Raw genomic sequence first — 18307 nt, forward strand, 5'->3', positions numbered from 1 at the left:
CCTAGAGGGAGGAGAGCGCAGTCTGGGATCCTAGAGGGAGGAGAGCGCAGTCTGTGATCCTAGAGGGAGGAGAGCGCAGTCTGGGATCCTAGAGGGAGGAGAGCGCAGTCTGGGATCCTAGAGGGAGGAGAGCGTAGTCTGGGATCTTAGAGGGAGGAGAGCGTAGTCTGTGATCCTAGAGGGAGGAGAGCGCAGTCTGTGATCCTAGAGGGAGGAGAGCGCAGTCTGTGATCCTAGAGGGAGGAGAGCGCAGTCTGGGATCCTAGAGGGAGGAGAGCGCAGTCTAGGATCCTAGAGGGAGGAGAGCGCAGTCTAGGATCCTAGAGGGAGGAAAGTGCAGTCTGGTATCCTAGAGGGAGGAAAATGCAGTCTGGGATCCTAGAGGGAGGACAGTGCAGTCTGGGATCCTAGAGGGAGGAGAGTTCAGTCTGGGATCCTAGAGGGAGGAGAGTTCAGTCTGGGATCCTAGAGGGAGGAGAGTGCAGTCTGGGATCCTAGAGGGAGGAGAGCGCAGTCTGGGATCCTAGAGGGAGGAGAGCGCAGTCTGTGATCCTAGAGGGAGGAGAGCGCAGTCTGGGATCCTAGAGGGAGAAGAGCGCAGTCTGGGATCCTAGAGGGAGGAGAGCGCAGTCTGTGATCCTAGAGGGAGGAGAGCGCAGTCTGTGATCCTAGAGGGAGGAGAGCGCAGTCTGTGATCCTAGAGGGAGGAGAGCGCAGTCTGGGATCCTAGAGGGAGGAGAGCGCAGTCTGGGATCCTAGAGGGAGGAGAGCGCAGTCTGGGATCCTAGAGGGAGGAGAGCGCAGTCTGGGATCCTAGAGGGAGGAGAGCGCAGTCTGGGATCCTAGAGGGAGGAGAGCGCAGTCTGGGATCCTAGAGGGAGGAGAGCGCAGTCTGGGATCCTAGAGGGAGGAGAGCGCAGTCTGGGATCCTAGAGGGAGGAGAGCGCAGTCTGGGATCCTAGAGGGAGGAGAGCGCAGTCTGGGATCCTAGAGGGAGGAGAGCGCAGTCTGGGATCCTAGAGGGAGGAGAGCGCAGTCTGGGATCTTAGAGGGAGGAGAGTGCAGTCTGGGTCTATGGAGAGGGAGGAGAGTGCAGTTTGGGACTATGGAGAGAGAGGAGAGTGCAGTCTGGAGAGAGAGGAGAGTGCAGTCTGGGTCTATGAAGAGGGAGGAGAGTGCAGTCTGGGATCCTAGAGGGAGGAGAATGCAGTCTGGGTTTATGGAGAGGGAGGAGAGTGCAGTTTGGGACTATGGAGAGAGAGGAGAGTGCAGTTTGGGTCTATGGAGAGGGAGGAGAGTGCAGTTTGGGTCTATGGAGAGGGAGGAGAGTGCAGTCTGCGTCTATGAAGAGAGAGGAGAGTGTAGTCTGGGTCTATGAAGAGAGAGGAGAGTGCAGTATGGGATCCTAGAGGGAGGAGAGCGCAGTCTGGGATCCTAGAGGGAGGAGAGCGCAGTCTGGGTCTATGAAGAGAGAGGAGAGTGCAGTCTGGGTCTATGAAGAGAGAGGAGACTGCAGTCTGGGTCTATGAAGAGAGAGGAGAGTGCAGTCTGGGTCTATGGAGAGGGAGGAGAGTGCAGTCTGGGTCTATGGAGAGGGAGGAGAGTGCAGTCTGGGTCTATGGAGAGGGAGGAGAGTGCAGTTTGGGACTATGGAGAGAGAGGAGAGTGCAGTCTGGAGAGAGGAGAGTGCAGTTTGGGACTATGGAGAGGGAGGAGAGTGCAGTCTGGGTCTATGGAGAGGGAGGAGAGTGCAGTCTGGGTCTATGAAGAGGGAGGAGAGTGCAGTCTGGGATCCTAGAGGGAGGAGAGTGCAGTCTGTGTCTATGGAGAGGGAGGAGAGTGCAGTTTGGGACTATGGAGAGAGAGGAGAGTGCAGTTTGGGGACTATGGAGAGAGAGGAGAGTGCAGTCTGGGATCCTAGAGGGAGGAGAGTGCAGTCTGTGATCCTAGAGGGAGGAGAGTGCAGTCTGGGTCTATGGAGAGGGAGGAGAGTGCAGTTTGGGACTATGGAGAGAGGAGAGTGCAGTCTGGGTCTATGGAGAGGGAGGAGAGCGCAGTTTGGGACTATGGAGAGAAAGGAGAGTGCAGTCTGGGTCTATGGAGAGGGAGGAGAGTGCAGTATGGGATCCTAGAGGGAGGAGAGCACAGTCTGCGATCCTAGAGGGAGGAGAGTGCAGTCTGGGTATATGAAGAGAGAGGAGAGTGCAGTCTGGGTATATGAAGAGAGAGGAGAGTGCAGTCTGGGTCTATGGAGAGAAAGGAGAGTGCAGTCTGGGTCTATGGAGAGGGAGGAGAGTGCAGTCTGGGATCCTAGAGGGATCCGACACCAAGGTTAGGGGCTCACCTCCATGGTGACTGGCAGGGGGTGAATACTTATGCTTGTGCACAATGAATGTTAATTGCACCCGTCTTCTTGCAAAAAACCATAAACAATAGTAATGTCCTGTCCTGGGTGACAGGAGATTGTCTTCTTGCTCCGTGTGTCTGTTGTTAGATAAGGTCATCGCTTGTAGCATTGCGTAGCTGTGAATGACTGGTGTGAGCGGAGCCTTCCTGCCGGGATCCTGTGGAGTGATGCCGTCTTGCGTTGCACACGAGATGAGCACATGGAAAATAGCAAATAACACCGAGTCACAGCTGAAGGTTTGGTATTTTTACACAGTGAAGAAACTCTGTAGCACCTCACAAATACAGAAACGCCTCCATTCTTCCTCATCGGCGGCCATTGTGGCTCATGGTAATGCTCAGATTCTGATCTGCAAGAATTTACTCTTTATAAACACATCAGTAAATTGTGTAAAAATGCTGCACTCACAGAAGAATCTGTCAGTGGACTCTCCACCAAATATCTGACAATGTCTATTACAACAGCTCAACCATAGTGGTGATAGAGGGCACCATGAGGCCTGGGAGCACTGTGCCATCTGATCTCCCGTCTCTACAGGGCCCACCACCATGAGGCCTGGGAGCACTGTGCCATCTGATCTCCCGTCTCTACAGGGCCCACCACCATGAGGCCTGGGAGCACTGTGCCATCTGATCTCCCGTCTCTACAGGGCCCACCACCATGAGGCCTGGGAGCACTGTGCCATCTGATCTCCCGTCTGTACAGGGCCCACCACCATGAGGCCTGGGAGCACTGTACCATCTGATCTCCCGTCTCTACAGGGCCCACCACCATGAGGCCTGGGAGCACTGTGCCATCTGATCTCCCGTCTCTACAGGGCCCATACAATGATTTCTGGGTGCATTGCCATTTTGTGTTTCTGCATTTGAGAATATGTGGTCCTGCAATGGGGTCTATTCACACCCCTGATGCATGGTCACTAGTTTATAAGACATAAATACAAGGTTCCATATCTGCTGAGCTAAGAACTAATATATATATATATATATATATATATATATATATATATATATATATATATATATATATATATATACACATATATATTATTAATGTGCAGATTCCCCCACCTCCACTAAATCAGGAGGCAGGAAAACATCCAGATACTTATATCACTTATGATAGAAATAAGACAAGAGTGAAGAAGATGCGTATGGCTATGTGCGCACAGTGTGTTTTTCGTGGCGTTTTTGCGCGGTTTTTGGGTGCGTTTTTGGCCTCAAAACTGCATGACTTTGCTTCCCCAGCAAAGTCTATGAGTTTTCAATTTTGCTGTCCGCACACAACTTTTTTTTTAAGCTGCGTTTTTGAGCTTAAAAAAGAAATGGACATGTCAGTTCTTTCCTGCGTTTTTCTGCGTTTTCCCCCCATGCAATGCATTGGAAAAACGCAGAGATCAAAAACGCAGCCAAAAACGCACCAAATCGCGGTAAAAACGCATGTGTTTTTTGCCACTTTTTTTTGCCGTGGGTGAGTTTTTGTGCGTTTTTAGCGGCCAAAAACGCAGCGTCAAAAAACGCAGTGTGTGAACTTAGCCTAATAATGTGCTGACCGATCACATAGATAAAGCATCGACTATAGCACGAGTCACAGCTCCAGTGATCCTACAAGGCCGGACACTTGCCACTTGTCTCCTGTTTGCTGTACCTTCCCTTGTTCCTCATGGTGCATCCAGTCATGGCTTGGAAGGAGCATGGCGGTGATTACTTCAAGCACAAGATATGACTAGACATGGGTGAAATGTGAGGGACTCGCATCTATGTATGTCCACCTACAATCAAAAGCCACCACCACATGAACATCTTGATTTTGTTTCTTCATTCTATCACTCTGCTCCTTAAGATGACCAAACATAAAATCCCAAACATGTGGAAGGATTGATCTGCTTGGCAGATGCTTTGGTATAGATCACCTGCCAAACAATGCCATGGCTGTCAGGGAAAGTGACCACTTCTGTAGGAGCCGCCAGTCTCCTGCCGTCACTTAGATGAAGCATAAATTAGATGAAGCAGCTGAACAGAATTGTTGTATGTCTCGAGCGAAGAGAAAAGAGCAAGGATTTTATTTCTTGGTGATATTTTTTATTTGGGGTGAAATGTTCCTCCTTGATACCTGATTGGGCTTTTGATACAGCTCAGTGATTGGTAGCTCTGGGGTAATGGAGGCAGAGAGCACAGTATATGTATGGACAGATGAAGGCAAATGCTGAATATTTGCCCGTTATCTGCGTTCAGCATGAATGTCAAGTCTGTGCTTGTGTAAGACTCCCTCGTCTTTTCGGGGTTGTTGTATGTACCCATAGCGGTACCTCCCAGTTGGGTGCGGTGGAGGACAAAGGGTCGCTCATTCTCTCATCTTTCACTGGCGCTTTGTTGTCCTTGATTTGTGGATGGATCATCCGCTAATAATGTAGAGAATTCCTCCTATCTCCCAGGATTCGCAGCCTCCCCTCCTCCTCATCAAATACTTTACACATGTTCGTACAATTTAGGAAATAAAATAACCGCGGGATGAGGGAAGTAAATCACAATTGCTCAATATCCCATCTCATCAAATTTCCAGTGCCATAAATAAGGCAGCTGTAAAAGCCTCACTGTCTCCTTCTCTGACTGCGTTCTCCTCTCCATAGGTCACGTGTTCAACATGCCACATGACAACGTCAAGGCCTGCGAGGAGGTGTTTGGGAAGATGAAGGAAAACCACATGATGTCGCCAACGCTGATCCAGATTGACCGACACAATCCATGGTCTGGGTGCAGTGCTGCCATCATTACAGACTTCCTGGACAACGGGCATGGTGAGGATCACATCATCCTCCATAAATGACCCAGTGATGGGTGGAGACAGTCTTGGGCTCCAGGTCCGCTGAGGTCAGTGCACCCGGTGTGCTCTCCACTGCCACTTACATATATGTTTACATCTTACACCAGTGGTGCAGGACCTGCCATGGGTCCTCGGTAATCACCGTACAAATGGGGCCACGGCACAGCTATTCCTGTGTGATGAAGCTCATGTGGTCCCACATAGTCTGCTGCCAGCCATTTCTGCCTGGATGGAGGCTCGTACGAGGCCCTGTGTGCAGTCATCAGTATGTGAGAAGCAGGCAGGGGCGGTGGTGACACATGAGGGGGGGTCTGGCCCAGGTTTAGGGGTAATAGCAGTATACACACAGCTGAGGCGCTTGGCTGTTAAGTGAGGAGTACACTGACAGCTGGGTCCAGTCTCTAATGGTTTCCACAGCTGAAGGGTTTAGTGCGCTCTCTGCCTCGGCTCCGACGCCTCTTTAAACAGTTTACTCTTGGCATCTGGTTGCATTTGTAAACTTAACACGAGATCTGGATTTATGCACTGACGGGTGGAGTCTGCGGAGTGACACGACACCGGGGTGATGGCGCCTTTATTGTAGGGTTCACAAAATGTCAGGGTGAGGTCAGTAGATTGCCCCAACAGCCGTCAATGGCTGCCCCTGCATGCGGGTATTACGGGGCAGTAGACGCATGTCCTTTACAGGTTCACATCGGGGATTCAATAGTCTTAAGGCCGCTTTACACGCAACAACGTCGCTAACGAGATGTCGTTGGGGTCACGGAATTCGTGACGCACATCCGGCCTCGACGTCGTTGCGTGCGAAAAGCAGGAATGACCGTTAACGATCTAAATTACTTACCTTATCGTTGATCATTGACGCGTCGTTCTATTTCCGATTATCGTTGCTGCTGCAGGACGCAGGTTGTTCCTCGTTCCTGAGGCAGCAGACATCGCTCTGTGTGACACCGCAGGAATGAGGAACGTCACTGTACCTGCGTCCGCCCGCAATGAGGAAGGAAGAAGGTGGGCGGGATTTTACGGCTCCTCATCTCCGCCCCTCTGCTTTGATTGGGCGGCTGCACAGTGACGTCGCTGTGACGCCGAACGCACCTCCCCCTTAGAAAGGAGGTGATTCGCCGGTCACAGCAACGTCGCTAGGCAGGTAAGTACGTGTGACTATTCCTAGCGATGTTTTGCGCCACAGGCAGTGATTTGCCCGTGACACACAACCGACGGGGGCGTGTACGCACGCTAGCGATATCGCAGTGTGTAAAGTGGCCTTTTTACTCATTACATCAAGCTAATGGTGGCGCTCTTTCATTGGTATCCATGGAAAAGATGTGCAGCAGTCAGAGTGGTGGCAGTATAACCAGAGCTGATACTCCATATCCCGCGCCACAGTCATGAATATCAGAGCTGATACTCCATATCCCGCGCCACAGTCATGAATATCAGAGCTGATACTGCATATCCCACACCATAATCATGAATATTAGAGATGATACTGCATATCCCACACCATAGTCATGAATATTAGAGATGATACTGCATATCCCACACCATAGTCATGAATATTAGAGATGATACTGCATATCCCACACCATAGTCATGAATATTAGAGATGATACTGCATATCCCACACCATAGTCATGAATATTAGAGATGATACTGCATATCCCACACCATAATCATGAATATCAGAGCTGATACTGCATATCCCACACCATAATCATGAATATTAGAGATGATACTGCATATCCCACACCATAGTCATGAATATCAGAGCTGATACTGCATATCCCACACCATAATCATGAATATCAGAGCTGATACTGCATATCCCACACCATAATCATGAATATTAGAGATGATACTGCATATCCCACACCATAGTCATGAATATTAGAGATGATACTGCATATCCCACACCATAGTCATGAATATCAGAGCTGATACTGCATATCCCACACCATAATCATGAATATTAGAGATGATACTGCATATCCCACACCATAGTCATGAATATTAGAGATGATACTGCATATCCCACACCATAGTCATGAATATTAGAGATGATACTGCATGTCCCACACCATAGTCATGAATATCAGAGCTGATACTGCATATCCCACACCATAATCATGAATATTAGAGATGATACTGCATATCCCACCCCTTAGTCATGAATATCAGAGCTGAGGGCTCCACATTATGTACCTACACAGAATGGAGACAGCTGCTACATACACCAGCTGAGCGGCGGACCTTCTGTATGCCACCATTGTACTTTCGTGTATGACATGTCCCCTTTTCTACCCTGATTTAGGTGATTGTCTCCTGGATGAGCCGGCAAAGCCAATATTGTTTCCAGAAGAGCTCCCGGGGGTCAGCTACAGCCTGGGCCGGCAGTGCGAGCTCGCCTTCGGTCTGGGATCTAAGCCTTGCCCGTATATGCAGTACTGCGCCAAGCTGTGGTGCACGGGCAGAGCGCGGGGGCAGCTGGTGTGCCAGACCAGACACTTTCCTTGGGCGGATGGCACCAGCTGCAGCGATGGCAAGTTCTGTCTGAATGGAGCCTGTGTAGAAAGACACAACACCAAGCAAAACAAGGTGAGGCCTGAGGTAGAGCCGCGCTGCACAGTACCCTGTCCAGGAAGAGGCTGTGCGTTACCTGTGCGTGTGTATACCACCGACAATGCAAAGGTTTAGGCAGGTGCGTAAGACGCGCTGCAGTGTAAGGATACCATCAGGATGGCAGTGTGAAGAGATGGCATTATTTATAAGAGAATAACTCTGATTCCCTTCAATATCTGGTGACCGCCCGTCTCCTCCGTCCTCAGTATTCAGTGACCACCCGTCTCCTCCGTCCTCAGTATTCAGTGACTGCCCGTCTCCTCCGTCCTCAGCATTCAGTGACCGGCCGTCTCCTCCATACTTAGTATCCAGTGACCGCTCGTCTCCTCCGTCCTCAGTATTCAGTGACCGGCCGTCTCCTCCGTCCTCAGTATCCAGTGACTGCCGTCTCCTCCGACCTCAGTATCCAGTGACTGCCGTCTCCTCCGACCTCAGTAGCCAGTGACCGCCCGTCTCCTTCGTCCTCAGTATTCAGTGACCGTCTGTCTCCTCCGTCCTCAGTATCCAGTGACTGCCGTCTCCTCCAACCTCAGTATCCAGTGACTGCCGTCTCCTCCGACCTCAGTATCCAGTGACCGCCCGTCTCCTCCATCCTCAGTATTCAGTAACCACCCGTCTCTTCAGTATTCAGTGATCGCCCATCTCCTCCGTCCTCAGTATTCAGTGACCGCCCGTCTCCTCCGTCCTCAGTATTCAGTGACCGCCCGTCTCCTCCGTCCTCAGTATCCAATGACTGCCGTCTCCTCCGACCTCAGTATCCAGTGACTGCCGTCTCCTCCGACCTCAGTGTCCAGTGACCGCCCGTCTCCTCCATCCTCAGTATTCAGTGACCGCCCGTCTCCTCAGTATTCAGTGATCGCCCGTCTCCTCCGTCCTCAGTATTCAGTGATCGCCCGTCTCGTCTGTCCTCAGTATTCAGTGACCGCTCGTCTCCTCCGTCCTCAGTATTCAGTGACCGCCTGTCTCCTCCATCCTCAGTATACAGTGACTGCGGGCTCCTCCGTCCTCAGTATTCAGTGATCGCCCGTCTCCTCCGTCCTCAGCATTCAGTGACCGTCTGTCTCCTCCGTCCTCAGTATCCAGTGACTGCCGTCTCCTCCGACCTCAGTATCCAGTGACTGCAGTCTCCTCCGACCTCAATATCCAGTGACCGCCCGTCTCCTCCATCCTCAGTATTCAGTGACCGCCCGTCTCCTCAGTATTCAGTGATCGCCCGTCTCCTCAGTATTCAGTGACCGCCCGTCTCCTCCATCCTCAGTATTCAGTGACCGCCCGTCTCCTCCGTCCTCAGTATCCAGTGACTGCCGTCTCCCCCGACCTCAGTATCCAGTGACTGCCGTCTCCTCCGACCTCAGTATCCAGTGACCGCCCTTCTCCTCCGTCCTCAGTATTCAGTGACCGCCCGTCTCCTCCGTCCTCAGTATCCAGTGACTGCCGTCTCCTCCGACCTCAGTATCCAGTGACTGCCGTCTCCTCCGACCTCAGTATCCAGTGAACGCCCGTCTCCTCCATCCTCAGTATTCAGTGATCGCCCGTCTCCTCCGTCCTCAGTATTCAGTGACCGTCTGTCTCCTCCGTCCTCAGTATCCAGTGACTGCCGTCTCCTCCATCCTCAGTATTCAGTGACCGCCCGTCTCCTCAGTATTCAGTGATCGCCCGTCTCCTCCGTCCTCAGTATTCAGTGACCGCCCGTCTCCTCCGTCCTCAGTATTCAGTGACCGCCCGTCTCCTCCGTCTTCAGTATCCAGTGACTGCCGTCTCCTCCGACCTCAGTATCCAGTGACTGCCGTCTCCTCCGACCTCAGTATCCAGTGACCGCCCGCCTCCTCCATCCTCAGTATTCAGTGATCGCCCGTTCTCCTCCATCCTCAGTATTCAGTGATCGCCCGTCTCCTCCATCCTCAGTATTCAGTGATCGCCCGTTCTCCTCCGTCCTCAGTATTCAGTGATCGCCCGTCTCCTCCGTCCTCAGTATTCAGTGACCGCCCGTCTCCTCCGTCCTCAGTATTCAGTGACCGCCCGTCTCCTCCGTCCTCAGTATTCAGTGATCGCCCGTCTCCTCCGTCCTCAGTATTCAGTGATCGCCCGTCTCCTCCGTCCTCAGTATTCAGTGACTGTCTGTCTCCTCCGTCCTCAGTATCTAGTGACTGCCGTCTCCTCCGACCTCCGTATCCAGTGACTGCCGTCTCCTCCGACCTCAGTATCTAGTGACCGCCCGTCTCCTCCATCCTCAGTATTCAGTGACCGCCCGTCTCCTCAGTATTCAGTGATCGCCCGTCTCCTCCGTCCTCAGTATTCAGTGACCGCCCGTCTCCTCCATGCTCAGTATTCAGTGACCGCCCGTCTCCTCCGTCCTCAGTATCCAGTGACTGCCGTCTCCTCCGACCTCAGTATCCAGTGACCGCCCGTCTCCTCCATCCTCAGTATTCAGTGACCGCCCGTCTCCTCAGTATTCAGTGATTGCCCGTCTCCTCCGTCCTCAGTATTCAGTGATCGCCCGTCTCCTCCGTCCTCAGTATTCAGTGACCGCCCGTCTCCTCCGTCCTCAGTATTCAGTGACCGCCTGTCTCCTCCGTCCTCAATATCCAGTGACTGCCGTCTCCTCCATTTTCAGTATCCAGTGACTGAAGTCTCCTCCGTCCTCAGTATTCAGTGACCGCCCGTCTCCTCAGTATTCAGTGACCGCCCGTCTCCTCAGTATTCAGTGATTGTCCGTTCTCCTCCGTCCTCAGTATTCAGTGATTGCCCGTCTCCTCGTCCTCAGTATCCAGTGACTGCCGTCTCCTCCGTCCTCAGTATTCAGTGATCGCCTGTCTCCTCCGTCCTCAGTATCCAGTGACTGCCGTCTCCTCCGTCCTCAGTTTCCAGTGACTGCCGTCTCCTCCGTCCTCAGTATTCAGTGACCGCCCGTCTCCTCAGTATTCAGTGACCGCCCGTCTCCTCAGTATTCAGTGATTGCCCGTTCTCCTCCGTCCTCAGTATTCAGTGATCGCTCGTTCTCCTCCGTCCTCAGTATTCAGTGATCGCCCGTCTCCTCCGTCCTCAGTATCCAGTGACTGCTGTCTCCTCCGTCCTCAGTTTTCAGTGATCGCCCGTCTCCTCCGTCCTCAGTATTCAGTGACCGCCTGTCTCCTCCGTCCTCAGTATCCAGTGACTGCCTTCTCCTCCGTCCTCAGTATCCAGTGACTGCCGTCTCCTCCGTCCTCAGTATTCAGTGACCGCCCGTCTCCTCAGTATTCAGTGATTGCCCGTTCTCCTCCGTCCTCAGTATTCAGTGATCGCTCGTTCTCCTCCGTCCTCAGTATTCAGTGACTGCCGTTTCCTCCGTCTTCAGTATTCAGTGATCGCCCGTCTCCTCCGTCCTCAGTATTCAGTGACTGCCGTCTCCTCCATCCTCAGTATTCAGTGATCGCTCGTTCTCCTCCGTCTTCAGTATCCAGTGACTGCCGTCTCCTCCGTCCTCAGTATTCAGTGACTGCCGTCTCCTCCGTCCTCAGTATTCAGTGACTGCCGTCTCCTCCGACCTCAGTATCCAGTGACTGCCGTCTCCTCCGTCCTCAGTATCCAGTGACCGCCCACCTCCTCCATCCTCAGTATTCAGTGACCGCCCGTCTCCTCAGTATTCAGTGATCGCCCGTCTCCTCCGTCCTCAGTTTCCAGTGACTGCCGTCTCCTCCGTCCTCAGTATTCAGTGACCGCCCGTCTCCTCAGTATTCAGTGACCGCCCGTCTCCTCAGTATTCAGTGATTGCCCGTTCTCCTCCGTCCTCAGTATTCAGTGATCGCTCGTTCTCCTCCGTCCTCAGTATTCAGTGATCGCCCGTCTCCTCCGTCCTCAGTATCCAGTGACTGCCGTCTCCTCCATCCTCAGTTTTCAGTGATCGCCCATCTCCTCCGTCCTCAATATTCAGTGATCGCCCGTCTCCTCCGTCCTCAGTATTCAGTGACCGCCCGTCTCCTCCGTCCTCAGTATCCAGTGACTGCCGTCTCCTCCGTCCTCAGTATTCAGTGATCGCCCGTCTCCTCCGTCCTCAGTATTCAGTGACCGTCTGTCTCCTCCGTCCTCAGTATCCAGTGACTGCCGTCTCCTCCGTCCTCAGTATCCAGTGACTGCCGTCTCCTCCGACCTCAGTATCCAGTGACTGCCGTCTCCTCCGACCTCAGTATCCAGTAACCGGCCGCCTCCTCCATCCTCAGTATTCAGTGATCGCCCGTCTCCTCCGTCCTCAGTATTCAGTGATCGCCCGTCTCCTCCGTCCTCCGTATTCAGTGATCGCCCGTCTCCTCCGTCCTCCGTATTCAGTGATCGCCCATCTCCTCCGTCCTCCGTATTCAGTGATCGCCCGTCTCCTCCGTCCTCAGTATTCAGTGACCGCCCGTCTCCTCCGTCCTCAGTATCCAGTGACTGCCGTCTCCTCCGTCCTCAGTATTCAGTGATCGCCCGTCTCCTCCGTCCTCAGTATTCAGTGACCGTCTGTCTCCTCCGTCCTCAGTATCTAGTGACTGCCGTCTCCTCCGACCTCAGTATCCAGTGACTGCCGTCTCCTCCGACCTCAGTATCCAGTGACCGCCCGTCTTCTCCGTCCTCAGTATTCAGTGATCGCCCGTTCTCCTCCGTCCTCAGTATTCAGTGATCGCCCGTCTCCTCCGTCCTCAGTATTCAGTGATCGCCCGTTTTCCTCCATCCTCAGTATTCAGTGATCGCCCGTCTCCTCCGTCCTCAGTATTCAGTGATCGCCCGTCTCCTCCGTCCTCAGTATTCAGTGACCGCCCGTCTCCTCCGTCCTCAGTATCCAGTGACTGCCGTCTCCTCCGTCCTCAGTATTCAGTGATCGCCCATCTCCTCCGTCCTCAGTATTCAGGGACTGTCTGTCTCCTCCGTCCTCAGTATCTAGTGACTGCCGTCTCCTCCGACCTCAGTATCCAGTGACCGCCCGTCTCCTCCATCCTCAGTATTCAGTGACCGCCCGTCTCCTCAGTATTCAGTGATCGCCCGTCTCCTCCGTCCTCAGTATTCAGTGACCGCCCGTCTCCTCCATCCTCAGTATTCAGTGACCGCCCGTCTCCTCCGTCCTCAGTATCCAGTGACTGCCGTCTCCTCCGACCTCAGTATCCAGTGACTGCCGTCTTCTCCGACCTCAGTATCCAGTGACCGCCCGTCTCCTCCATCCTCAGTATCCAGTGACCGCCCGTCTCCTCCATCCTCAGTATTCAGTGACCGTCCGTCTCCTCAGTATTCTGTGATTGCCCGTTCTCCTCCATCCTCAGTATTCAGTGATCGCTCGTTCTCCTCCGTCCTCAGTATTCAGTGATCGCCCGTCTCCTCCGTCCTCAGTATCCAGTGACTGCCGTCTCCTCCATCCTCAGTATTCAGTGATCGCCCGTCTCCTCCGTCCTCAGTATTCAGTTACCGCCTGTCTCCTCCATCCTCAGTATCCAGTGACTGCCGTCTCCTCCGTCCTCAGTATCCAGTGATTGCCGTCTCCTCCGTCCTCAGTATTCAGTGACCGCCCGTCTCCTCAGTATGCAGTGATTGCCCGTTCTCCTCCGTCCTCAGTATTCAGTGATCGCTCGTTCTCCTCCGTCCTCAGCATTCAGTGACTGCCTTTTCCTCCATCTTCAGTATTCAGTGATCGCCCGTCTCCTCCGTCCTCAGTATTCAGTGACCACCTGTCTCCTCCGTCCTCAGTATTCAGTGATCGCTCGTTCTCCTCCGTCTTCAGTATCCAGTGACTGCCGTTTCCTCCGTCCTCAGTATTCAGTGACTGCCGTCTCCTCCGTCCTCAGTATTCAGTGACTGCCCGTCTTCTCCGTCCTCAGTATTCAGTGTCCGCCCGTCTCCTCCATCCTCAGTATTCAGTGACTGATCACCGGTTACTGAGAGGATTTACATTACTCAATTCTTCAGTTAAGGGGGCTTTACACGCAGAGATATCGCTAGCGAGCGTACCCGCTCCCGTCGTTTGTGCATCACGGACAAATCGCTGCCCGTTGCGCACAACATCGCTCAGACCCGTCACACACACATACCTGCCCTGCGACGTCGCTGTGGCCTCCTTTCTAAGGGGGCGGTTCGTTCGGTGTCACAGCGGCGTCACTAATCGGAGGGGGCGGAGAAGAGCGGGCGTAACATCCCGCCCACCTCTTTCCTTCGTCATTGCGGGCGGTTGCAGGTAAGGTGATGTTCCTAGTTCCTGCGGTGTCACACGTAGCGATGTGTTCTGCCGCAGGAACGAGGAACAACCAGCGTGCTGCAGCAGCAGCGATATTTGGGAACTGGTCAACGATCAACGATTAGGTGAGTATTTTTGATCGTTAGCGGTCGCTCGTACGTGTCACACGCAACGACGTCGCTAACAAGAACGCATGTGCGTCACGAATTCCGTGACCCCAGCGATATCTCGCTAGCGATGTTGTTGCATGTAAAGCGGCCTTTACTTTGCATCTTTCCAGAAGAGCTCCCTGGAGTCAGCTACAGCCTATATATATATATATATATACTAGAAGGTGGCCCGATTCTACGCATCGGGTATTCTAGAATTTACGTATTGTGTAGTTCATGTATGATTTTTGTTTTATTTATATATATAATATATATATATATATATATATATAGATAGATAGATAGATAGATGCTGTTGTGTGTAGTTACCAAGTGTTTGTGTAGGGCGCTGTACATGTTCTGGGTGTTGTCTGGGTGTGACGGGGGGTGAGAGCGGTGTTGTATGTGTGTTGCGTTGTTTGTGGAGCGCTGTGTGTCTGTAGCGTTGTGTGTGTGTGTGTTGCGCGGTTTGTGTGTGTGGTGTGTTTTGGGGGGAGGTATGTTTTGTGCAATGTGTGTGTTGTGCGGTATGTGCGTATATTTGTGTGTGCCACGGTGTTTGTGTGTTGGGTGTTGTGTGTGTGCAGCGTTGTCTGTGTGTGTGGGTGTCTGTGTAGGGCAGTTGTTTGTGGTTCACAGTGTGTGTGTGGTGTGTTGTGCAGTGCGCGCGTGTGTGTGTGTGTTGGGGGGAGGTGTGCACTTCCCATCGTGCTCCATCCCCCATGCAGCGCACTCCCCATCGTGCTCCATCCCCCATGCAGCGCACCCCCCATCGTGCTCCATCTCCCATGCTGCGCACTCCCAAACGTGCTCCATCCGCCATGCTGCGCACTCCCAAACATACTCCATCCACCATGCTGCGAACTCCCAAACGTGCTCCATCCGCCATGCTGCGCACTCCCAAACGTGCTCCATCCGCCATACTCCGCACTCCCCATCGTGCTCCATCCCCCATGCAGCGCACTCCCCATCGTGTTCCATCCGCCATACTGACACTCCCAAATGTGCTCCATCCGCCATGCTGCGCACTCCCAAACGTGCGCCATCCGCCATGCTGCGCACTCCCAAACGTGCTCCATCCGCCATGCTGCGCACTCCCAAACGTGGTCCATCCGCCATGCTGCGCACTCCCAAACGTGCTCCATCCGCCATACTCCGCACTCCCAAACGTGCTCCATCCGCCATGCTGCGCACTCCCAAACGTGCTCCATCCGCCATGCTGCGCACTCCCAAACGTGCTCCATCCGCCATGCTGCGCACTCCCAAACGTGCTCCATCCGCCATGCTGCGCACTCCCAAACGTGCTCCATCCCCCATGCTGCGCACCCCCCATCGTGCTCCATCCCCCATGCTGCGCACTCCCAAACGTGCTCCATCCGCCATGCTGCGCACTCCCAAACGTGCTCCATCCGCCATGCTGCGCACTCCCAAACGTGGTCCATCCGCCATGCTGCGCACTCCCAAACGTGCTCCATCCGCCATACTCCGCACTCCCAAACGTGCTCCATCCGCCATGCTGCGCACTCCCAAACGTGCTCCATCCGCCATGCTGCGCACTCCCAAACGTGCTCCATCCGCCATGCTGCGCACTCCCAAACGTGCTCCATCCGCCATGCTGCGCACTCCCAAACGTGCTCCATCCGCCATGCTGCGCACTCCCAAACGTGCTCCATCCCCCATGCTGCGCACCCCCCATCGTGCTCCATCCCCCATGCTGCGCACCCCCCATCGTGCTCCATCCCCCATGCTGCACCAGCATCAGCCTCTCTACCCGCAGCATCAGCCTCTCTCCTCCCAGCATCAGCCTCTCTGTCCCCAGCATCAGCCTCTCTGTCCCCAGCATCAGCCTCTCTCCTCCCAGCATCAGCCTTTTCTGTCCCTGGCATCAGCCTCTCTCCTCCCAGCATCAGCCTTTTCTGTCCCTAGCATCAGCCTCTCTCCTCCCAGCATCAGCCTCTCTCCTCCCAGCATCAGCCTCTCTCCTCCCAGCCTACCCCAGCCTCAGCCTCCCCCAGCATCAGCCTCTCTCCTCCCAGCATCAGCCTTTTCTGTCCTCAGCATCAGCCTCTCTCCTCCCAGCCTACCCCAGCCTCAGCCTCCCCCAGCATCAGCCTCCCCCAGCATCAGCCTCTCTCCTCCCAGCATCAGCCTCTCTCTTCCCAGCATCAGCCTCTCTCTTCCCAGCATCAGCCGCTCTCTTCCCAGCATCAGCCGCTCTCTTCCCAGCATCAGCCTCTCTCCTCCCAGCATCAGCCTCTCTCCTCCCAGCATCAGCCTCTCTCCTCCCAGCCTACCCCAGCCTCAGCCTCCCCCAACATCAGCCTCTCTCCTCCAAGCATCAGCCTCTCTCTCCTCCCAGCATCAGCCTCTCTCCTCCCAGCATCAGCCTCTCTCCTCCCAGCATCAGCCTCTCTCCTCCCAGCCTCCCCCAGCCTCAGCCTCCCCCAGCATCAGCCTCTCTCCTCCCAGCATCAGCCTTTTCGGTCCCCAGCATCAGCCTCTCTCCTCCCAGCCTACCCCAGCCTCAGCCTCCCCCAGCATCAGCCTCTCTTCTCTCAGCCTCCCCATCCCAGCCTTCCCAAGGATCTGCCTCTCTCCTCCCAGCCTCCTCCAGCACGCCGTGCTCCTCTGCCGACACTCACAGATCCGATCGCATACACTCACACGTATGTTCCGCCGCTGCAGGACCTTGATGCGCTGGTAACTATGCTACCATGGTTACCAGCGTATCTCGTCCCCCGCTCGCACGGGTGCCCACACCAGCATACGCCGGCCAGCCCCAGCAATGCGAGGGTATGTGTCGGCTGGGTTGGCGGCGTACGCTGATGTGGGCTCCCGGGGGTACAGTACTCACCTGGGAGTCGTGTCTCCGTGTCGGTTCGGGGAATGCTTGGGGGGGGCGGGGCCAGAGCTAGCGTGCATTGCGTGAGGGGGGCGGGGCGTGGCCGAGTTGCCAATGCCTGCAGGGTGCCGGGGCGAGAGGCCAATCTGTGGGGGGGCGGAGCCTGGGCGAGCGGCCGGCCAATCCGTGTGGGGGCGCAGCCTGGGCAAGCGGCCAATCCGTGTGGGGGGCAGGGCCATGGCGAGCCCAGCGGCCAATCAGCTTTGTGTCACCGTAAGGACACAATTTTGGAGCAAGACAGATAGACAGACAGACAGAATAAGGCAATTATATATATAGATATATATATATATACACACACACACACACATACACACACACATACATACATACATACATACATACATACACACAGTATATATACACACACACACACACACACACACACACACACACACACACACACACACACACACACACACACACACATACATACACACACAGTATATACATACACACACACAGTATATATACAGTTAGGTCCAGAAATCTTTGGCCAGTGACACAATTTTGGCGAGTTGCGCTCTGCATGCCACCACATTGGATGTGAAATGAAACCTCTACAACAGAATTCAAGTGCAGATTGTAACGTTTAACCCCTTAACGACCGCGGGCCGTAAAATTACGTCCTAAATGACATAATCTTACTGCCCGCGGTCCTCCGGCGGCAGCATGCCGCGATCGGCACACATCTCAGCTGATTTTCACAGCTGAGATGTGTGCCTGCTAGGCACAAGCAGAATCGTTATCTGCTCGTGCCGATTAACCCCTTATAATGGCGCTGTCAATACATGACAGCGCCATTATAAGCGCAATCGCGGTAAAGTTTTACTTACCGCCGAAACCGGAAGTCACGTGACGCGATCACGTGACTCCCGATAGTTGTCATGGTAGTACAGGGTCATGTGATGACTCCTGTACTACACATGAATTGGTTTCACTTTCGCTGTGCCCGGGGCACAGCAAAAGAGAAAGACAGCGTATCTGCTGTTTACAGCCTTCCAGCTGTGATCAGCAGATACTGCAGAGCGATCGGAATGCTGATCGCAATAGCCCCCTAGGGGGACTAGTAAAATAAAAAAAAAAAGTAAAAAAATAAGTTTTAAAAAATTAAAAAAAAACAAAAAAACCTAAAAGTTCAAATCACCCCCCATTCGCCCCATTGAAAATTAAAGGGTTAAAAAAATAAAAAATATACACACATTTGGTATCGCCGCGTTCAGAAACGCCCGATC

At 53.7% G+C, this 18307-nt stretch overlaps 1 protein-coding gene across 1 annotated transcript in view; it reads left to right on the forward strand.

The window, feature by feature from the left end:
- ADAMTS15 (ADAM metallopeptidase with thrombospondin type 1 motif 15) overlaps window positions 1–18307 on the forward strand; it is a 153722-nt gene that overhangs the window by 109797 nt on the left and 25618 nt on the right. The window contains exons 3-4 of the mRNA XM_075328662.1: window positions 5037–5204; window positions 7542–7825. Coding sequence (XP_075184777.1) covers window positions 5037–5204; window positions 7542–7825 — 452 coding nt within the window. The remainder of the gene's footprint in view (window positions 1–5036; window positions 5205–7541; window positions 7826–18307) is intronic.

This window comes from Anomaloglossus baeobatrachus, chromosome 11 (assembly GCF_048569485.1).
Source record: "Anomaloglossus baeobatrachus isolate aAnoBae1 chromosome 11, aAnoBae1.hap1, whole genome shotgun sequence".
Lineage (NCBI taxonomy): Eukaryota > Metazoa > Chordata > Amphibia > Anura > Aromobatidae > Anomaloglossus > Anomaloglossus baeobatrachus.